General features: G+C 51.9%; 1 protein-coding gene across 1 annotated transcript in view; it reads left to right on the plus strand.

The window, feature by feature from the left end:
- Window positions 1–22,702, plus strand: part of LOC143844352 (1-phosphatidylinositol 4,5-bisphosphate phosphodiesterase gamma-1-like) — a 64,783-nt gene that overhangs the window by 8,392 nt on the left and 33,689 nt on the right. The window contains exons 2-8 of the mRNA XM_077351317.1: window positions 8,350–8,499; window positions 10,824–10,917; window positions 11,515–11,562; window positions 17,406–17,490; window positions 18,362–18,442; window positions 19,600–19,634; window positions 21,862–21,934. Of these exons, the coding sequence (XP_077207432.1) occupies window positions 8,350–8,499; window positions 10,824–10,917; window positions 11,515–11,562; window positions 17,406–17,490; window positions 18,362–18,442; window positions 19,600–19,634; window positions 21,862–21,934 (566 nt within the window). The remainder of the gene's footprint in view (window positions 1–8,349; window positions 8,500–10,823; window positions 10,918–11,514; window positions 11,563–17,405; window positions 17,491–18,361; window positions 18,443–19,599; window positions 19,635–21,861; window positions 21,935–22,702) is intronic.

Here is a 22,702-nt window from a genome sequence, read left to right on the forward strand (position 1 = left end):
CCCCGCTTCTTCTCTTGCCTCGAATCAACCACAAAAGTTTTACTCTTGGGCGGGCTGAAGTTCCAGCGTGGGGTGAAACCCACCGTCCATCCTTGGTGTGCATCATTTCTGAGCCATGCTTTTCCATTCAGTGTTCCACAGCCCATGCAGGTCAAGACACTCACTCCCCAGAGCATCATGCGCAGCCCTGGACGGACACAGAGGCGCACACATGCACGGATTATCTCGGGAGGCTAATCTCTCCCCCCTCCCGCCACGGGGAAAACAAGCTAGGGCTCCAGGCTCCCGCCCTGCCCTGCTCGCTTTCTGCCTTGGTGCTCTGGCTTAGCCCTGCCGAGACACCGTGGCTCCTTGCGTGCTGCACAAAGAGGAACTTTATTTGGGGCTAAATAAATAAGCGGTTGGTTCTTGGCAGTGAACTGGTGTGCCGTGGAGGACACGGGGCCATTTAGAGAGCAGCTCGGTTACTGGCAACTCCTTTCTGGAGCGGGGGGGGGGGCTGGGTTTCACTGCAGAGGATTTCTGGAAATACGTGCCTCCAAAGGGGAAGGGTTGCTCTCCCCCCCCCCCCCATTCCCACAGTGCCTTATCTCAGGGCTGCTTGGCCATGTCGTCCTTGGTTCCCTGGCTCTCCCAGGTCCCTCGTATCCTAGGGCTTCGGACAATCTGGCACAGCAGCAACTGGAGAGATGCTTATCACGGATGTTTTAGGCCGATCCTGCCTTGAGCAGGGGGTGGGACTAGATGGCCTCTGTGTCCCCTTCCAACTCTAGGATTCAAATAGTTTTTCAGAGGTAAATGCTGTAGAGGGGAGCACCCCCCCAAAAAAAAAGCAGGACCCAGGACCTGTAAACAAAGAGGCAAGCTGTAGCCTCGTTGCTCAAGTCAGCAAGCAAACGGGAAGGGTCAAGAAGCGACCTGTGGACGTACCTCCTATAGGGCAGGGGTGGCCAAACGGTGGCTCTCCAGATGTCCATGGACTACAATTCCCATGAGCCCCTGCCATACTGGCAGGGGCTCATCGGAATTGTAGTCCATGGACATCTGGAGAGCCACCGTTTGGCCACCCCTGCCTATGACGTTCAAGATTCCATAGGCAGTCGTCCTCTGAACCCCAGTTCCAGGGGGCGAGATTTCCATCTCCATCAGCGCCCCGCACATCTTTACCCCACACTTAATTGATTCCTGTTTTTTATGGTCTGCCTGTCTCCCGGAGACTCACGAAGAAGAGGAAGAGCTGTTTTTTTTTGTACCCTGGTTTTTACTCCCAAAGGAGTCTCAGAGCGGCTTAAAATTCCCTTTCCTTCCTCTCCCCTGTGAGTTAGGGGATCCTGAGAGAGCCCCGAGAGATCTGTGACTTGCCCAACATCCCTCAGCTGCTTGCCTGCACGGACTTTTCTGCCGCTTTTAGCCACTGACCCCAAGTTAGCGTATTGTACAGTGCAGATTAGCCCAGTCAGTTGGATAATGCATCTCATAAGCAGTGTAAGTTAGACCTGGAATGGCAGAGATTTTGAAACTGGGCTGTCTCAGACAAGGAATTTGCGCTGGGAATTTCATGTGCATGGACAATGCCACGGATGCCTGCAGCAGCACGTAGACATGACCGCCGTGCGCCGTTTCACAGCCCCTCTTCCCCTTTGGTCCTCTGCCCTGTGACTCTCCTTCCTGTCTGCTACCTGCTGAGGTCTGTGGAGCTCAGCTGGAGCTGGAATCTTTTGCTGGAAACTCCAGGAAAGTGACTCTGCTTCCTGCCTGTATCTGCAGGACAATAAGTCTGAGCCAGCTGGCTCTTTCCACATAGCTCTGATAATCTCTCCCTGTATTTTCTGTGTTTGGGGCTGGGAAGGGAGGGTTGGTGTGTGTTTTTTTAAAGTGTTATCAAAGGCACCATTTGTCTACCTCGCACAAACAAGTCAGTCCCTGTGCAGAGGACATAAATCTGTCATGAAGACTCGCAACACTCCAGAACCAGCAGGAGAACATTGTCATCCTCCAGGACGCTCCATTGCCGACCTCACAGTCCTCCAGTGGAGAAGCTTCGAGGGGAGATTGCAACGTGAAATTACAGAACTTGAGTTCATTCACAAATTCAGAACAACAGACCTCCAAGGCTAAATAGAAGCATAAGATTTATAAGCCACTTTGAGACAATTGTAAGGCAATTGTAAGCCACTTGGAGACTCCTTCGGGAAGAGAAAAGCGGCATATAAGAACCAATTCTTCATCTCACCACAGATTCTGCCTCTAATTATTTCTCCTCTGGCTGAATCCAGCCAACGATGGTTTGTGTAGTACCTCTGCATCCTGACTTTGTTTTTTCCAACACCCCTCCCACCTTCCGACTGGGTTGCAAGGTCTATCAGTTCCTATTTGTACCTGATGGAAGGGAATTTTAACTCATGAAAACTTATACCTCGATGTTCCTGAATCATGAGCCCCAAGGGAGAGCGGTATATAAATATAATAAATGAATGTATTTATGTATGTATGTCTCCCTGTGGCCCTGATCTCTGTTACGGGTGGATTTAGGCCAACTTCTCAGTCCCCAAATATCTCTCAGCCTTCAAATGCCACCTAAGAATACAGTGCAGGATAAGGGAGTGGCTTCGCTGTCCAAGTGGCCATTCTTGCTTTGGAGGTACAAAGATGATCAGGGGCCTGGGGACCAAGCCCTAAAGGATGAGGGACTGTGTGTTGCATAGTTAGGACTGCTCTAATTAAAGCAAAACAAATCAAAGCCCTAAGTAAAACATTCCCCAGCCGCCTCCCAAAAATCAAAAGGGAGGGGGCCATGCGCACCCCTCTGGGGAAGTTGCTCCATAATCATAATAATTGGGCCTCTCTCACCGTTTGACCCCTAGAGCAGGGGTAGTCAACCTGTGTTCCTCCAGATGTGCATGGACTACAATTCCCATGAGCCCCTGCCAGCGTTTGCTGGCAGGGGCTCGTGGGAATTGTAGTCCATGGACATCTGGAGGAACACAGGTTGACTACCCTTGCACTAGAGCGGTTCCTCGGTGGAACAGCCTTCCTTGGGAGATATTGCCTTCACCTTCTTTGGAAGTTTTTAAGCAGAGGCTGGAGGGTCTTCTGACAGAAATGCTGATTTTACGAACTTGGGCAGATGGTGAGTGGGTGGGCAGGAGGGGATGTGCCAGCCTTGGTCTCTTGGGGCCCTTCCTGGCATACCCAGGGAATTGCTGATCACCACTGTGGGGTTGGGAGGCCAATTCCCTCCAGGCCAGATTGGCCAGGGATTCTGGTTTGGGGGTGGGGGGCATCATCTGGGCATGAAATTGGGGTGGGCAGGTCGTCGTGAATTTCCTGCGTTGGACAGGGGGTTGGACTAGATGACCTTGGAAGTCCCTTCCAGTTCTATGATTCTATGACTGGTGGAACAGTCAGGAGGGCCTATCCCTGTGATCTCCTGGGCCGGAATGTATGGGAGAAGATCGTCCTTCAGATATCCCAGTCCTAAGCCCTGTTGGGCTTTAAAGGGGAGAAGCAACTCCTTGAATCGGGCTTGGGAGCATTTAATACTTGGCTCCTGCCTCGTACAGGTATCCATTGGCAAATATTTGGCCACATGCAAATTGTTAGTGCTTTGTCCATATTAACTGCAATCCTTGCCAACCCCCTGGCGTGCCAGACAGCTCGTGTTTGCGGGAGCCAGATGTCTGCAGGGGGGTGGCACCCTTAGACCTAGCGCTGCAGAAGGCCCGTCTGCACAAACAGCCTCTGGGTCCAGACGGTCAAGCCAAAACCGCACCCTCCTCCTCCTCCTCCTCCTCCTCCTCCTCCTCCTCCTCCTCCTCCTCCTCCTCCCCAGCTGTGGCTTTATGAGCAGCCGATCATGAGAGTGTGCGGCCTAGGTAGACGTTTCCGTGGCCCCCTCATAGGCAGAGGCAGCTGTAATTTAAAGGGATGAGATCAGCCCTCCCCAGGGAGGAGGGGAAGCAGACAGACAGACTAATGAGAGAGTGGCGTGAGCCGCCAGGATGGTTTAAGGGGGCAAAGTGGCAAAGCAGGAAAGCTGCCACGGATCGCTGCCTGCTCCCTTTTGGCTCACTGTCAAGCATGGACGGGGCACCTCAGATATCAGCCGTTCTGTTACAGGCACTTTTTCGCAGACACGGTGCAGAAGGCTGGCTTGGTTCGCCAGAGATCCTGATCCCTGGCAATTTAGTTAAAAGCTGTCAGGTTTTAAGCAGAGGCTGGAGAGCCATCTGACGGGGAGGCTGATTCTGTGGAGGCTCAAGGGGGTGGCAGGTGACAGTGGGTTGTGAGCGAGAGGGTTGTGAGTGTCCTGCACAGTGCAGGGGGTTGGACTAGATGACACAGGAGGTCCCTTTCAACTCTATGATTCTAGGTAGCTGGGATTTCACCGGTCTGATCCAGTAGAATTGTTCTCATGTACTGAAATCCAATACCTTGAGTTGGGATTTTATAAGTAGGGAGGGGAGGGGCTTTCATCGTGGTGCTGGGTAGTAGAACTCTGCAGGTGTGGATTATCAAGAGGGGTATTTTTTGGGGGGTGGGAGGGGTTATTGTGTCCTGGGGGGGGGGAGAGCAACTGTTCCCTGCTCCACTTTGGCTTTGCTTTCACTGGGCAGCCTGGGAGATGCTGCTGTCTCAATGCCAGAGTGACCCCCCCCCTCCGCCCACACACACGCCCAGCCAGCAAAACAAGAATCCTAGTGGGCAGCCTCCCCCCCCCTCGCTTCTGTGTCTGTGGGAGGGTGGAAACCTCTGGAGCAGCTTTGAGCCAACAACTCCTGCAGTGTGAAATTAGAAGGAAAGAGACACACCGTGCTCGATCTGACCCCGGGCTCTGCCACAACAGGCCCTGGGATCCGGTGCCAGTCTCCGGAAAGGTTTAAAAGTGCACCCTGTCTTATTTATATCACTGAAGCAGAGAACGGAGCCTCCCCCTCCGGGTGGGGCCTTGTGGTGGCTTCCCCCCCCCCCCCGCAAGGGGAAGGAACAGGCTGTTTTGAAGCCCTTCTGCCCTTCCTGGAACTACCGTCCATTTGGATCGGCTCAGGTTGGTTTGGGGTCAAGGCTGGGAATTTCAGGTGTTCTGTCTGTTCGGGGGGGGGGGGGGCAATTGCCCAATGAAATCTCTGCACAAATCCAGCCCCCCCCCTTCACCGTGCATGTATGCATTGCAGTTCTGTGCCAGCTTACTCCAGTCTAAACCTGCCAGTTTCATTTTGTTAAGGGAAACTTCTGCCTCGTTTTTCACGGCACATTTTGTAAGCCATCCCCGAATTAAGTCCGTTTAGGTGTCTCCTTGGCTCCTGGCTGCAGAGGAGAAGCCCAGGGCGGGGGTGGCCCGCCTGGTCAGTGTGACGCCGGCAAGAGGGAAGGGGCTGACTCTTGACTAACCAGCCGATGGGGACTGGCTTCTCTGCTGAGCTCAGACAATGTGTTGTACGTTGCCCATGTTTTTAAGTTACGAGATAAAGAACAGAGATTGCTCTGGGATTCTTTTCCCCTGAGGAAAGCATCAGAAGTGCCCTGCTGGATCGGACCAGGGAGGGTCCCTCTAGTCCAGCCTCTCATCTCACGCAGGGGTGAACCAGCTCCTCTGAAGGGCCAGCAGCAGGGCAGAGAAGCTGACCCCTTCCCTTGCTGAGAGCATCAGCTGGGACAATATGCTGACCCCCCCCTCCCCAATATATATACCTTTCCCCTGAGGCACGGGATGGATAGAAGGGGTGGTTGCGGGAAGTGGGGGGAGGGCTTGGATCTAACGCTGCCGGGGGTTTTAAGGGAGTGGGATGTATTTTATTGTGGGGCTTTAAGTGAACCAGGGAATAACTGGGAGTGGTGGGAGGTAGGTAGGTAGGTAGGTAGATGGATGGATGGATGGATGATAGGAAGGAAGGAAGGAAGGAAGGAAGGAAGGAAGGAAGGAAGGAAGGAAGGAAGGAAGGAAGGAAGGAAGGAAGGAAGGAAGGAAGATCAGGCCTGTGGTCCATCCAGCCCAGCATCTCCTCTCACCCAGTGACCAACCTGCTCCTCTGGAAGTCCAGCCACAGGACGTAGAGGCCTTCCCTGATGATGCCTCCCAGCACTTGGATTCATAGAATCACAGAATCCTAGAGTTGGAAGGGGCCATAGAGGCCATCTAGTCCAACCCCCTGCTCAACGCAGGATCAGCCCTAAGCATCCTAAAGCATCCAAGAAAAGTGTGTATCCAGCCTTTGCTTGAAGACTGCCAGTGAGGGGGAGCTCACCACCCCCTTAGGCAGCCTATTCCACTGCGGTTGAATAGCGGTTGACTGCCTCTGAACTACCTCTGCCTCCGAACGACCACCCGGCTGCGCTATTTTTATTTCGTCATTTGTCTGGATAATAGATTTCTATTCCACCTTTCCTTTTAACGTGCTCAAGACAGCTGGCAAGCCAGAACGGAGGAAGGGAGTGACGTTCAGTCAACCCAAAAGAAAGCCGCTTCCTTCCCCTGCCGACAGATCACAACTGGGGCCCTCCCTGGTTCCTTCGGTCCGTTCTGGAAGTGGATTCAAGTCCTGCCTCCCCAGGCCGCCTGAGCCATGACGCAGCCTCTCGCTCCCAGTGCCGTCCCCCACAGTATGCGCTCAGGCACACGACAGCACGGCCTGGTTGCGCTCCTGTGACGGTTACTGCGGTTGTCTAAACAGGAGCTAGGGGTGGACTTGGCGCATATGAAATAGTGACAAAATGCACTGTTTGCATCAGCCTTCCCTCCCGGCTCAAGGATAATCGCTAATAACATTTTTAAACAGCGATGAATTGTAAAGTGTGCAGTTGTGGCTTTTCTGGGCTTTGTGGCCCTGCCCTGGTAGTCTCAGCCCCTGGCATTTCACCAGCACCTCTACCTCTGGCTGGCGTCTTCCGAGGTAAAATGGGAACCTCTCCATGCCAGCGGGCAGTGCCTAGGACAATTCATAATGAGCATCATGCACAACATGGGCATATGGGCTGCCCTGTGGCTGTAGGTTGGGATAGGAGTGGTATTTGGGGGCTGCTGTTGCATGAGCGGCCCCCCCCCCCCAGGCTAGGCTCTCATAAAATACATTTCAGTCTATCTGGCTGGCTGGTGGGACTGTTTTTCTCACCCAAGGTGAAGCAAATTAATAGGATTTTTAAGAATTTGTTTTTTAATTGAATTTTAGTGTCCTCATTTATTTGTTGTTATTTTATACCTGTACCTTTTTATTTTGTTTTATTTATTTTATTATATTTATAGACCGCCCTCCCCAGAGGCTCAGGGCGGTTTACATCGAACTTATGAACCATACATAAAACAATTTGCATTAATCATCAAAACAATAATATTAACAACAGTGGTTATAACAATTAAATAATACAACAAATAAAGTTGTAACAGCACACAATACAGTATAACAGCACAACAGCGCAACAGTGTTATACACCACCCTGGGGCTGTTTTTTAGAGGGGCAGTCTATCAATCTTAAATAAAATGAAACCCACCCTCCGAAGCAGCCATTTTCTCCAGGGAACTGACCTCTGCCGCCTGGTGACGAGTTGTGATTTGGGGAGATCTCCAGGCCCCGCCTGGGGCTTGGCAGCTCTGGCCTGGAGGTGAAGCAAGCCTCTGCTAAAACCGCTGTCCTTTGTCCAGAAAACAAGAGGGAGAGAGGGTTGGTCAAGGTGGGAAGCCTTTTGCAAGAGTTCTTCGGCCCAGTGAAAGATTTCCCCTTCCTGGTCGCTTTGGGGCTCCGTTGCTTGGGAGTGGGGGCTAGGGGGAAGTAGGCTAGGAGGGACACTGAGTGAGAAAGGAAGAGACACCCGGGGGGGGGGGGGGGACAGATAAGCCAAATGTGAGGAAACAGATGCCAGTCTTGTGGGAAGGGCCTCTCCTCCCTCTCCACACCATGCGTAATTTGATAGACTTCTGTCACGTTTTCTCCTTCTTTTGCATTAATTTCATCCCTCTGGGGCTCCCTTTCTACTTCTGGCCAGCATAGTGGTGGGAAGTCAGTGTTTGGGGGCTGCAATACAAAAGAGCAAGAGAGGAGAACCTTAAAGATTATCAAAACTTGTGGCAGGGGAGGAGTTTTGAGAGTCACGGCTCCCTTCTTCAGAGACAGCAGGATGGGTGGCCGCGTTGGTCTGTCTGGAGCAGGAGAAAAGAGCCAGAGCCCAGGAACACCTGAAAGACCGGCACCGTTTGTGGCAGGAGAGGAGCTTTCGTGAGTCGCTGCGCACCTCTGCAGTTCACAGTCCTCAAAAGTGGGGGGTGATCCTGGAAAAGGAAGCCGTTTGCAGCTGTCACCCTACCAGGCCTCTTAACAAACCTTAATGTGTTCTCCCCGTTCCTCTTGGCCTTGCAGTGGATATTCGGGAAATCAAAGAGATCCGGCCAGGGAAGAATTCCCGGGATTTCGAACGATATACGGAAGATGCTCGGAAGATGGACTCTGCCATGTGCTTCATCATCTTGTACGGGACGGACTTCAGGCTGAAGACCCTGAGTTTGGCGGGTCAGTGACGGGAAGGGCCACGGAGAGGGGAGGGCCGGGTCCTACGCCAGGCCCCCCCCCAAAAAAAAACATTTTGAGCCTGCAGGACCCCTTGAAATTCCGAGGCAGCACAGCGGACACAACCACAAAATGGCTGTTGTAAAATGGCTGCGGCAGATTGCCTGCATTTTCACAAGGAATAGACTTGTGTTGCTGCCAAAGCAGCGTTTGTAAACATCTGCAAAGCCAATCAGATTTCCAGTGGCCAGTCAGAAGGCTTGCTGGCCAAAGCCCTCCTCAGCCCACCCTCATTTTAACAAAAAAAATAAAATTGGTAGTCATTAGGCAGGGTAGCCAAACTTCGGCTCTCCAGATGTCGATGGACTACAATTCCCATGAGCCCCTGCCATCATGGGAATTGTAGTTCATTGACATCTGGAGAGTCACAGTTTGGGCCCCCCTACATGGCACCCCTCTGCACGCTTGCAGGAGCTCATGGGAATTGTAGTCCACTGACATCTGAAGAGAAGTTTGGCCACCCCTGCACTATGGCATCGGTGGGCCACATGTTGGGGACCCCTGTCCTAACCCTTCACCCCCTGAACAAACACAAGTAAGGAGGAGTTTTTTCCAACTCCAACAATGCACACGTCTTGATATATTTGTTATATTAAGATACAGGTGACACCCCCTCCTGCGGGGTTGCAGTCTTGTAGATGAGGCCCCTCTCTCCATTTAGGGGGCTGAACAGAGTGGCTCTCTTTGAAGATGGGAAATGTGGGGGGCAGTCATTCACCATAGCAAGATGAGCGCAGCAACAAAAATAGTGTAATTTGGAAGTGAGCCACCTCTGTAGGGTAGATCTCTCCTCTGCTTTGCTTTCCCTTCTGCTCTGCCTGGCCCAAATGAACAGAGGCTACAGGTTCCTTCTCCTAGTAATAGATGTTTGTGATATTCCTGAAATAACATTGGGAACAAAAGAATTCGTGCCTGTCAAGGACAGTACTCGTAACTCTTTTGATGTTAAATATGTGTTCCTGAGGTGTTTTTCCCAATTAAGGTCTTTTTTCTTTTGCAACACACTGCTACCGTTCCTGACTAGAGTTGCTGAGTCCCTGTGGATCCCGTGGGGCATTCAAGCAGAATCCTGGGGTATTCAGACAGTTATGCCTTTTTAATCTTGGCGAATTATTGTCTGTGCTCTTGAAACCTGCATAACACGTTTGAAGCCCTTGAAGCTGGAAAAAGCAATAGGGAAAGTGAAAAGCAGCAGGGAAAAGGAAGACCAGCAGGAGATGGATTGACTCAAGGGAGCTGCAGCCCTTGGTTTTCAAGACCTGAGCAAAGTACATAATAAAAGGACATTTTTGGAGGTCATTAATATACAGCATCACCATAAATTGGAAGTGGCTTGACGGCCCTTGACATGCATAAATCGCTCAGTCCGGGATCTGGAAACTGGAAGGTGATATTTGTGTCTAGCTGTGGCCGCTGACCAATGCAAACAGTCTCTGATGACTCACGGGCCACGGGGCGCGTGGCACCTGTCTCCAGCTGTGACTCTGAGGCTGGATGTAAACATGATGCCAGAGCCCCGGGGGACTTTGCGCCCTGCACAAAGTGAGCTGCTTGCACGGTCGTACTTGCTTTGCACAAGTAGCACCCCAGTTTGGAATGGGGCTCCATGCCCATGCAGGGTCCCAGAGGGGCGGGAGGGAGCACTTGTGCCTCCATGAGTGTCACAGTTAAAGCTGGGCGTGGGCAGTGCGGTGAACTTAAAGACTTCTCTACCCCTGGACTTTCCCCCCTTAGGAAATTCCTCTCCTTCCCTCTTCACAAGCTTGCCCGTTACTTCCCTGAGACAAGGACTCTGTTCCTCTCTGGCATTCAGATGATATTAGAGCCGCAACTAATTTTGCAGTCTAACCCAAAACGGGCACAAGCAATAACTGCTTCCCAGAAAAGCCAAGTGACTGGACATGCCCAAAGCACATGCTTAAGAGAGGCGTCCGTGAGTTACAGGGCGCCAACTGGGACAGTTTAGCAGGGCCTGCAAAAGGGAGCTCCTCCGCCAGGCATTTGGTTGAGGCCGACCTGACCCACCGCTTCCCACGGGCCCTCCTCCTGAGCCCCCTCCTATTTCCCTTTCCATTCTGTTCTTGAAGTTCCTTTGTAATAGCTGCCTTCTTGCGTTTTATTAAGTTGGTTTCACATGAACATGCGTCATGTGCCGTTTGTCCCAGAAGCCTTTAGTCAGCTGCTGGCTGGGCGTTCCTTCAGGCCCAAACGCACACGTGGCGGGGTCTCCCCTCCCTTGCTAATTGTCTTATTTTGCTCCCTTTCAGCCTTCTCAGAAGATGACGTCAACCTGTGGACGGCGGGCCTGAACTGGCTGGTGACCGACACGCAGCGGGCAGCTACGCCGCTGCAGATTGAAAGGTGCAGGAGAGTCGGAGAAGGCAGATCTCTGCAGCAGAATGAATGAATGAATGAATGAATGAATGAATGAATGAATGAATGAATGAATGAATGAATGAATGAATGAATGAATGAATTTCTGGACACACAAACACACACTGGCCGTAGGCTCTGTGTCTCTCATGGCCCACTTGGTAACGACCCCTACTATTCTGCCCGGATTTCCTCCTCCTTCCACAGCTCTCCCAGAGCTTTGCGTAGGCAGTCCCTCGGTGGCATGCCAAAGCATCCATGGCAGGGGTGGAGAAATTGCCCCATTTGGCCAACTCACTTGGAAACAGGCATCTCAGGAATGTGGGTGTTTTTCCCGCCCCCTCCTGAGTGAAATCTTTCACAGAGAGGCGAAACATGGGAGCGCACGTGTGGTGTTGCAACCCCGAAGCTTCAGGACTGAGTGCCAAGTTAATTCTGGTTTCTTCTTGCTGCTGTTTTCAAAGAATGTTTCTAACCCTCATGGCTGGAGGAGGCAGCCTGAAAATAGGGCTCCCCCCCCCCCGCCCCCATTTCACAGCGTAGTTTTGTCATGGGCCTAAGTTCCCCTCTCTGCTCTTCCCTTAGGTGGCTGCGGAAACAGTTTGACCTGATGGATAGATCGAGGGAAGGCAGGTGAGTGCAGAGGGCGTGGCCCTCTCTGAAGGTGAAGGCAGGAGCTCCCAGACATGCCCTGGTTGCTGCCAGCCGTTCTCGGTGGGCAGCTGCTGCCTTGGTTTACGTCTTTGTGGAAAGGCTCACACACACACACCCAACAAAAAAGCCACAGTCCTTCCCCAGTGCGGTTCCTGTAGCCAGGGATGTGCTGTTCCATTTCTCAGTTTGTCCAAGGGAGAAAAAAGGGCGCTTGGATGTGTCAAGAACGTTTGGACATGCAGGGGCTGTGGCTCAGGGGCAGAGCCTCTGCTTGGCCATGTTTGAAAAAGGATGCGGTGTCCTCTCCTTGACAGGCTAGCTTTCTGCCTGCGAGGTTCTGTATGAAGGAGCCTTCTGCTATGCGAGGCCTCACCTGAGACCTGAGGTGGTTCAGCCCAGGCAGAACTTTTTCCTGTCTATCAGCACGAGGCCCGAGGCAGGCTAGAACTCGCCTCCCTCGCCCGATGATCGCACACATTCCATTCCTGGTGCTCCCGCCCTGCCTCCTGCAGGGCCATCCTTTGCACGGACTCTGGCTTTCCTCGCCAGTCCCAGCTGATCCGTCTCCACAATGACAGTGCCAGCCCTGCCCACTCACACGGCTGCCATCTGGTGTCTGGCCACGCCTCTGCCAGGCGGCCGAAATTGGGAAAACAGCAGTGTTGCAAGGGAGAGTGGTGGCCTGGGGGACAGAAGAAGAAGAAGAGCTGGGGGTTTAGATGCCACTTTTCACTCCAGGAGGAGTTTGTAAGCCAAGTGGCTTACAAACACCTTCCTCTGTGAAAGATGCAAGGGCGGTTTTGGAGGTGGGGGGGGGGGGGCCCAGCTCGGTGGATGAGCCTCTGCTTGGCATGTGGGAGTCCTAGGTTCAGACCCCAGCAGAGGACCAGGCAGTAGGGGATAAGAACTCATGGACAGAGGAGAAGCCACGTTGGATCAGGCTGGTGGCCCATCCAGCCCAACACCGAGTGATCAAAACCCAGGTGCCATCAGGAGGTCAGCCAGTGGAGCCAGAACCCTAGAAGCCCCCCCCCCCCCACACACACACACACTCTTAATCCCCCCAGCTCAAAGGATACGGAGCAACACTGACCTGGACAGAGTATTCCTTATCTACCTTGATTCATTTTTTGTTTTTATTTATAATTCAGCTGCTATCCGCCACTCCCGTGACCGGCTCTTGGCAGCTAACAAGCAGAATAAAACCTCATTAAATAAAACCCCTTGCAAATAACAACATGCTCCAAAGCCTAATCGGCAGCCGATAACTCTCCCCGCCCCCCCCCATTAATAGCCACTTGTGGACCTTTGCTCTAAGTTTCTCCAGTCCCCTCTTGGCGCTGCCTGTGCTTGTAGCCGTCACCCCTTCCTGCGAATGTGAATTCCACAAGTTGTCTTTTTGGCTGAAGAAGGACGTCCTTTGGTCACACAGGAGGGCCGCTGTTCCTTGTACCTCACTGTCCTGTCCTCTAACCGGCAGTGGGTCTCAAGTTGTGGCAGACCTTTCCCCACATGCTGACTGGAGATGCTGGAGCTGAACCCAGAACCTTCTGCCTGCAAAGCAGGTATTCAGCCACAGACCCTTTCCACATGCAACCGGGGTTGTGGGCTCAAATGCTAGAATCATAAAATAACAGAGTTGGAAGGGACCTCCTGGGTCATCTAGTCCAACCCCCTGCACTATGCAGGACACTCACAACTCCATCGCTCATCCACTGTCACCTGCCATCCCCTTGAGCCTTCACAGAATCAGCCTCTCCGTCAGATGGCTCTCCAGCCTCTGTTTAACCCACCACCTCCCGAGGAAGCCTGGGAGAAACCGCTCTGACTGTCAGGAACTTCTTCCGGATGTTGAGACAGAATTTCTTTTGCATTAATTTCATCCCATTGGTTTTGATCTGTCCCTCTGGGGCAAGAGAGAACAACTCTGCTCCATCCTCCACATGGCAGCCTTATAAATACTTGAAGATGGCTATCAGATCCACTCTCAGTCGTCTCCTCTCCAGGATGCTGTCCAGAGGGCTCTGGGTTCCAATCTGCACGTCAGAGCCAGCCTGCTTAGTTTCCAAGATCTGGTGAGAAGTCCAGCAGGAAGGTTCTCTGTGACAACCGCCCTGAGCCCTTGGGGAGGGCGGTATATAAATATAATATAATATAATAAATTAATTAATTAAAGCTCTGGGCACCCCATTGGAGCTGCTAAACTGCAAATCCAGTGGTTAATTAGCTTACAGACCTCCCTGACCCAACGTACTGTGAGAGCTGCTAGCTTAAATCTCATTACAAATGGCCGTTAATGACAATAGCGAAATGGGCTTTCCCGGTGTGTGCGGATGGTTTTGATGAACTCGCCTAGGGCGTGAATGTTGTCGTTTTCTCCTGCACCATGCAGGGGAGACTGGCTGGAGGTTTCCACAAAGCAGAGTCCTTCCACACACACACACAGTCAACAGGGCTAAAATCATACCTGACCACGAAACAGTTTCTCTAAAACAAAGATGCTTAAGAGCAGGCAGACAGGACACAATCCGAGCAAGCAGTTTGCTACCTTGGTGTAAAATAGCGCACGGGGCACGGCTACTCTGCTACACTGCAGTCAGGCGGGGCGGTGGTCCGTGTGCCAGCAGTCTGTAAACAGGATGTGGGGCAGCAGGGGCTGGAGGTCTCTTCAGGAAGTGCAGGGTGTGGAGGCAGGAAGTTTGGAAGGGCGAACCCGGGAGAAGGTGGAGAGAGAAGGGATTTTTTCCTCCCAGCCCTGCCTGCCGTTTAGACCTCTCTGCCTTCCCACCCACTGTTGCTGGACTGAAGATTTGCTGTGATGCTCAGAGATGATTCGGTGCAGTTTGCACAGTGTCCCGTGTTCTTTTCATTTCCCGCTGGGTCCATTTTAAAGTGCTTTAATCTCATTCGGGTTTTTTTGTACCCCAGGCTCTCGTTTTTAATCCCGGTAGGATTAATTCGAGTCTCACTGAGGACCATTCCCATTTGGGTCTCCTGACAAAACACATTCAGATCGTCTGCTTGGTGCTGCATCATCCGATGCTTAATTTCATCCCAGGGGCATAATTTTATCAAAAGCCCGCCTTAGCCAGGCAGCGGGAGGCTCTACAAACCAAACGCCTTAATCCAGTTTGGATGGCCAGATGCTTCTGCCCTCCCTAGCGCCCTCTGAGACGTGTTGGATCGCACAGGCCGTTTCCAGCCAACTCAATGTGTGCAGCAGTTGGTTTTAATCCCGTTACATATTTCATATTAAACTGATTTTCAGTTCAGGATTAAAAAACACAGTTTCATCAGTCTGGATTTATTTTATTAAGTATAAAGACATATCAAGATTCTTGTGAGAGACGTAGGAGGGCTGGGGTTCCTTGGAAGGCGCTGGGAAACCACCTCTGAGAGAGCCAGCGTGGCATCGTGGGTAAGAGGGGTGGCCTCTAGTCTGGACAGCTTGGTTTGATTCCCCGCTCCTCCTCCACATGAAGCCTGCCGGATGACCTTGGGCTAGTCACAGTCCTGTTAGAGCTGTCCTTACAGAGCAGTTCCAATAGAGCTCTCAGCCCCACAAGATGTCTGTTGTGGGGAGAGGAAGAGAAGGCGATTGTAATCTGCTTTGAGACTCCTTTGGGTGGTGAAACATAGGGTGCCTTGAAAGCCCCTTCCTGGTGTTGCTGGATGTCATTTGGGACTTGTTGGGACCAGCACCACACACGCATGACCCTGCAGATATCTGTATGCTGAGCCTTGTTAAAGGGGCAGAAAGGAAGTCTGTACAACCTTAGGGGCAGTCTCTGACCCTCAGATTTCAGCAGCTGTGGCTTCCGTGGCCTGCCTTGGCCTCTGGGCCAGTCACCCCCTGGGCTTGCAAAGCCAGCTCTTAGCTTCCCCTTCTCCCTCCGATCCACCTCTGGTCATGGCTGGCTGCGTGAATCCAGCAGCTCAAGTAGGGAGGCCAACGCAAGGAAGAGGGAAGGCCCGGAGAATTGGGGCGGGGAGAGCCTGGGAAAGGGCTGGAGTGGGGAGGACTCCAAACAAATATAATTCCATAGAGCCATTTGGTCCATCTTCAGCTGGACAGATCCTTCTCCTGGATGCTGGAGGCCGATCCTGCACTGAGCAGGGGGTGGGACTAGATGGCCTGCATGGCCCCTTCCCACTCTGGGATTCTAGGAGTCTAGTTCAGCAGTGGAAGGGGCTGCCTAAGGAGGTGGGGAGCTCCCCCTCACTGGCCGTCTTCAAGCAGCGGCTGGACAGATCCTTCTCCTGGATGCCGGAGGCTGATCCTGCACTGAGCAGGGGGTGGGACTAGATGGCCTGCATGGCCCCTTCCCACTCTAGGATTCTAGGAGTCTAGTTCAGCAGTGGAAGGGGCTGCCTGAGGAGGTGGGGAGCTCCCCCTCACTGGCCGTCTTTAAGCAGTGGCTGGACAGATCCTTCTCCTGGATGCTTGAGGCTGATCCTGCACTGAGCAGGGGGTGGGACTAGATGGCCTGCATGGCCCCTTCCCACTCTAGGATTCTAGGAGTCTAGTTCAGCAGTGGAAGGGGCGGCCTAAGGAGGTGGGGAGCTCCCCCTCACTGTCAGTCTTCAAGCAGCGGCTGGACAGATCCTTCTCCTGGATGCTGGAGGCTGATCCTGCACTGAGCAGGGGGTGGGACTGGATGGCCTGCATGGCCCCTTCCCACTCTAGGATTCTAGGAGTCTCAGGCTGGCTTGGAGGGCCGGTGATCTGCATCGATCATAACTGTGACTGCCACTTGCAAAACCACCCACCCACCTTTGGCTTTCTGAATGCCTTCCACGGTGCTTGAGGCAGGGTGTTCTCTGCCTCTCTGGCCCGCATCCATGTGGCCTCATAACCCCTTGGTCTGTCAACAGTCATCCCGCTTGTTTGCTTAGCTTTAGAATGTGCCTCTTCTCAAGGGCCACGTCGAATTTACTGAGACATGGCAAATAACGATTCAAGGGACGGTCATCCACAGCCTGTTCCTCTGAACTCCCCCCCCCACCTTGCCAGTCTGCTGGGAAAAGGTCCCTCCTGACCTTTGTGTTGGTCTGAAGCAGAAGAAGAGAATTTGAGTCCAGCAGCATCTTTAAGACCAACAAGTTGTGAGTTTCCTGCCTAGTGCAGGGGGTTGGACTAGATGACCCTAGAGGTCCCTTCCCTCTCTAGGATTCTATGAAAGTCTCATTAAGCTTTCATGTACATGTTTGTATCTGAAGAAGTGTGCACACGCAGAGAGAAGCTTAGACCCTGAAAAAAACTTAGTTGGCCTTAAAGGTGTCCCTGGACTAAACATTTCTACTCCAGATCTTTGGCCTTAAAGCCAGAAGGAAAGGCTGAAAGAGTCTTGACGGTTTAGAAAAGAGACAAATCGCTTTCTCTTCTCGTGTTCTTTGGATGGCCACAAGGACAAGCAGCTTTTAAAGGGGATCAGATACATTAATGGGAGAGTCTAACCATGGTGACTGAAGGGAGCCTCCACATTCAGAGGCAGTCAACCTCTAAATCCCAGAGCCAGGAGGCAACATCAGGAGAAGGCCTCAGCTTCTATGCCCCTTTGTAGACTCTTTAGAGGAACTGGGTGGCCATCGTGGGAGACAGGGTGCTGGACTAGATGGACCCTCCCTGGCCTGATCCCGCAGGGTCCCTCTTGGGAAGGCCTCGGCCTCTCTGCCCTGTGGCTGGACCTGCACAAGCCCAGCAGCAGATTCAGTTGAGGAGGGGAGAAGAAGTCCAGAAGAAAGTCAGTTTGCTGATAGAAGGCTTTTTATTATTTGCATGGCTCTATTTTCATATCCTTTCCCCATTCTGTGTGTTGCAGCGTCACCCCCAAGGATCTGAAGGCTCTCTTGCCCCAGGTCAACTACCGTGTGCCTAACATGAGATTTCTGCGGGACAAACTTCTGGTGAGAAGATCTCCTCTCCTCTCGCCCCCTCCCCTCTCTTCTCCTACATTCCCCTCCCCTCCATTCCTCCCCTCCCCTCCCCTCCCCTCCTTCCCTCTCCCACATATCTTTTCCTCTTCCCTCCTTACATCTTGCCTCCCATCCTCTCCCTTAACCTCTCCCCTGCTCTCCTCCTGCCCTTTCCCATCCCCTTGCTCCCCCTCCCCTCCCCTCCAGTCTGGTGAGCCGGGTTTGATTCTGCGCTCCCCCACATGCAGCCGGCTGGGTGACCTTGGGCTCCCCACGGCACTGATAAAGCTGTTCTGACCGAGCAGGAATATCAGGGCTCTCTCAGCCTCACCCACCTGACAGGGTGTCTGTTGTGGGGAGAGGAAGGGAAGGCGACTGTAAGCCGCTTTGAGCCTCCTTTGGGTAGGGAAAAGCGGCATATAAGAACCAACTCTTCTTCCTCTTCCTCTTCTTCTTCTTCTTCCTCCTCCTGTGCTCTTTCTTCCTTTCCTCTCCCCATTCTTCCATCTGTCCTATCACATTTTATCCCATCCTTCTCCCAAGAATCCCAGGGGAGCTTGCATGGTTGTCCTCTCCCTACTTTATCTTCACAAGCCAAGGGAAAGTCACTTGTCCCAGATCACACAACAAGCTTCGATGCCAAGTGGAGATTTGAATTCAGGACTCACAGGATCCAGGCTGACTACCTAACTCCTTAACATCCCTGACCCTTTTCTCTGTCCAGCCAAGCCCTTGTGGGGGAAGAAGCCCCTGCAGAGAATACTGTCGTCTTTTTTCCAGTCCTCGAGACCTGGTCAGGGGCTTCCCTTTGTCCAGTCCAGCCCTCTTGCCTTGACACTCTTTCTTCTTCTTTTCTCTAAAGGAAGTGGAAGTCCGGACCGAAATGAATTTCAGCCACTTTGCACATTTCTACAAAAACCTGATGTTTGATGCCCAGAGATCAGTAAGAACCTACGGGAGCCTGCAGCGGACAGATTCCTGTCGATGCCACCTGATCCCAAAGACTTGGCTACTCGGGAGTCAGGCTGAAGCTGGAGTTCATGGGCTCTAGGGCTGATCTGGAAATGAAGCAAACACATATCTGAATTCAGTAGCCAGATGGCCCGTCCAAAATTATGGGTGGAGAAAGCACTGCTGTTGGGTGCAGGAAGAGGGGGGGTTAGGCAGCGAACTGTCCTGCCCCATCCAGTACGGTGTAGAGGGGTGGAGTTGAACACCTCTTGGGGGCTCTGGCAGAGGTGAACGATCTTTTCAAAAGGGTCTCCTTCCTCGTCATCCAGGAAGTACCTCTCAGCCCCATGGATGAGGCTCTGGATTGTCTTGGAAGGGGCCATCACGTCCCAGACAGTTAATGGCAACCCCTTACGCTAGGGTGGCCAGACTGAATCTCCAGTTGTCCATGGACTAAGATGCCCATGAGCTTGTGGGAATCGTAGTCTGTGGACATCCGGAGAGCCCCAGTTTGGCCATTGCCTGCCTCTGCTGGTGATCTGGCCTTCCTTGGTGGTCTCCCATCTAAGGGGGCCAGTTTGTTTAGGGTGGCTTTGGAGATTAGGACTCAGAGCAGTTTTACGGGAGAGAAGGTTCCGCTTTAATCTTAGAAAGCATTTTCTGACGGGGAGGGCTGTTCGTGGGTGGAATTGGCTGTCACGGAGGAGGATGGAGTCGCCTTCATTGGGAGTTTTTAGGAGGGGACTGGATGAGCCCCAGTCAGGAGGGTGTGATTTTTAAGTCTCCAAGAAAGTGGGGGGGGGGGGTGGACTGGATGGCCTTTGGTGGTTTCTTCTCACTCTGTGTGATTCTGGTTCTCTTTCATACCGTCCAGGGTCGACCTGGCTGAGGAATTCAGGCTTACCTGGGCCATCTGGGTCAGGCCTGGGAGTCTCTCCTTGGCTCCATTTCCCTTTCTTCAAGCAGAAGCCCTGTGCCCAAATCAGTGCTGCCTCCCATTTCTCATGGACTCCAGTAAAAATCTAACAAGCAAATAAATAAAATAAATAATGCTGTTTCAAAATCAGCGTGGTTCGTCCCCAGAGATTGGCATCTGCTGTCCTCTTGCTTGCATTGACGGCTGTTTCCTTTTGCTCTTTTGATTGACAGATCATTGAACAGCTGGAATTGTCTTTCCCCTTGCGGTGAGTACAAAGGAAAGCTGCTTTTCCTGCTGGGGAGGCAGGCCAGGCTGTGGGATGGGCTGTGTGTTTGCACAAATGCGCATGCTTCTGTGGAGCACAGGTCAGGAAGGGTGTTGACAAGCCGGGAGAGATTTCAAGGGCAGCTGCCAAGATGGTTCTCGGTTCTCATGCAGAGCTATTGGGAAAGCAGGGCAAAGGAACTGACTGTGCCTCAACAATTGATGTGGGTCACAGAATCATAGAATCATAGAGTTGGAAGGGGCCACACAGGCCATCTAGTCCAACCCCCTGCTCAACGCAGGGTCAGCCCTAATCATCCTAAAGCTTCGCTTGGCTGCCGTTGTCCTTTAAACAAGATCTTGGTGATGTTTTATTAAAATGTCACACAGCCACAAGGCATGGGGGACTGGGAGAGGTTGGGTGACAGGTTGAGCCCATGGCTTCTGGAGCATCCAGTTTGGCCTTGGGTCTGTCATAGCTAAAGAAAAGAGAAGTCTCGTGGGGCAGCTTAAAGATTAATTATATTTATTTCAGCATGAGTTTTTATAAGGCACCACTCACTCCCTAAGTCAGGGGTAGTCAAACTGCGGCCCTCCAGATGTCCATGGACTAAAATTCCCAGGAGCCCCTGCCAGCATTCGCTGGCAGGGGCTCCTGGGAATTTTAGTCCATGGACATCTGGAGGGCCGCAGTTTGACTACCCCTGCCCTAAGTAGACGAAGTGAAACTTGGAATTATATTTAAAGGGAAGGTTTGGGGGGGGGGGTGAGGCAGAGAGACGGGTGTGAATCCTGAGTCTTCCTAGGTGTCCATTCTCTGTGTAAATTCCTAGAACTGGATTAACAGTTAACAAACTGATAAGGAAGATGAAGTCAAATCAGGAAGAAGTTGTCAGAAGTTCAAGTGGAAATGAACTGATATTAGTACTGATAGGCCATGTTAATAGTAGCCCATGCAAATTTCTAAAGAGTAGGTCTTGTAGAAGCTATTTGGATATTAGAATGAATAAGGAAACTCAAGTCTCTGTTTAAGCCAGAGTGACATGTATGCTTGAATCTTACAACACGTTCATGTTGTATATTCCCTTCTAAATTTTGTTTTTGCTCCCCCCTCCCCGTTTTGGTAGAACAGTTGCAATCAGGTTTCTTATGTCTAGTTTGTGTTCACGGATTCTCTCGCGTGCTCATTGACTCCTTTACTCCTTGTAGACAGTAGAAGGGCCCTGTTTGCGAGGCATGGCTTGTATTAAATTGAAAGCAATGGGATGTGCCTGTAACTGATGCAGCTAGGTCCTGAGTATGGCCTGAGCTCCCCCTCACTGGCAGTCTTCAAGCAAAGGTTGGATACACACTTTTCTTGGATGCTTTAGGATGCTTAGGGCTGATCCTGCGTTGAGCAGGGGGTTGGACTAGATGGCCTGTATGGCCCCTTCCAACTAGGATTCTGTGATTCTGTGATTCTATATGGTGGGTTTTCTCAACCAGGGTTTTATGAAACCCTGGGGTTTCTTGATGACTCTGGAATGGTTTCCCAGATGAGTGGGAGTTGATTAATTTTTTATACATTTTAAAAAAATTGTTAAGCATTTATTGGGTGGTATGACCACATATGGTCATTTCAACCCACCCACCCCTCCCAAAAATGGCCAAAGATGGGCCTGGAGAGGGTGGGAAGGGGAGGCGCCCCGGGTGGGCATGTCCACAGCTTTGTTTCCCAACCATATTCTGAAGGATCGTGCCCCTTCTGGGGTTTCTCAGAGCCTGAAGAATCTTTCAGGGGTTTCTCAGCAGTAAAAAAGTTGAGAAAGACTGGGGTTTGGACGCAGTTGTCCTCTAGGTCTGTTCCAGGGTTGGGCTCCTAGGTTTGTGTGTCTGTTGGGTGGTCCATAGCTGGGGTGAGAAGCTCTTGGAAGTGAGCGTGGTTGGGTTTCCTGCAAGCAAGAAAAATCACCCAAGACTTCGTTGCAGGGGTACTCAAACTGCGGCCCTCCAGATGCCCATGGACTACAATTCCCATGAGCCCCTGCCAGCATTTGCTGGCAGGTGCTCATGGGAATTGTAGTCCATGGACATCTGGAGGGCCGCAGTTTGACTACCCCTGCTTGGGTAATTCCAGGACCCTTCTGCTCCGACTTCCAGAAACACCCGGCGTGTGTTTGCCAGTGTAAGTGTCCAAGGGGTACTGATGTGAAGAAATTGTGTTCTTAACTTTTAACCGTCTCTCCCAGAAATGTGGACCGGCCAGAGCTCTGCCAGATATCCTTGTATGATTTCCAGAAGTTTCTGCAGTATGACCAGAAGGTAGGTTCAAAGAGAGGGGCTTGAAGGCTGAACTTGCTGAGGCTGAGAATGAAAAAGATCTTGGGGTCGTAGTGAATAGCTCGATCCAAATGTCAAGCTCCGGTTGCTGCAAACTCTGTGTTCAAGATTACTTGGAAGGTGACGGAGAAGAAAACAACCAGTGTTATGATGCCCCTGTAAAGATGTGGCTGTCACGTGGAATACTGTGGATAGTTCTGGTCACAGAACTGGAAAACGTACAGAGATGACTAAGGGGGAACATCGTAGAGGTCTGTCCAATGATACGTGGGCTGGAGAGAGTGAACAGAGAGGGATTTTTCTCCCTCTCCCAAAAGACTAGAACTCGAGGTTGTCCAGTGAAGCTGATGGGCAGTAGGTTCAACAGAAACAAAAGGAAATACCACTTTACATGGAGAGTGATTAAAAATGTGGAATTCATTGCCAGAGTACGTAGTGACGGCTACTGGAATAAATAGTTTGAAAAGATGATTTGATAGATTCATGAAGGATAAGAAGGTTTCCTGGCTCATGCAGCTTGTGATGCTGGTGTGCTTCCCAAAGCCCTTGGGTTTTGGCCACTGTGTGACACAGAGTGTTGGAATAGATGGGCCATTGACCTGATCCAACATGGCCTCTCCCATGTTCTTATGGCAGTTGCTGCCTTCTTGCTTACCTGCAGTGCAGGCTGAGGCCCAAGCCAAAGCCAGTGTGGAACTGATTCTCAGTGATGAGATGCCCATCCCAGAATCTGCCCCCTCTTGTGGTTGC

Source organism: Paroedura picta, chromosome 9, assembly GCF_049243985.1.
Source record: "Paroedura picta isolate Pp20150507F chromosome 9, Ppicta_v3.0, whole genome shotgun sequence".
Lineage (NCBI taxonomy): Eukaryota > Metazoa > Chordata > Lepidosauria > Squamata > Gekkonidae > Paroedura > Paroedura picta.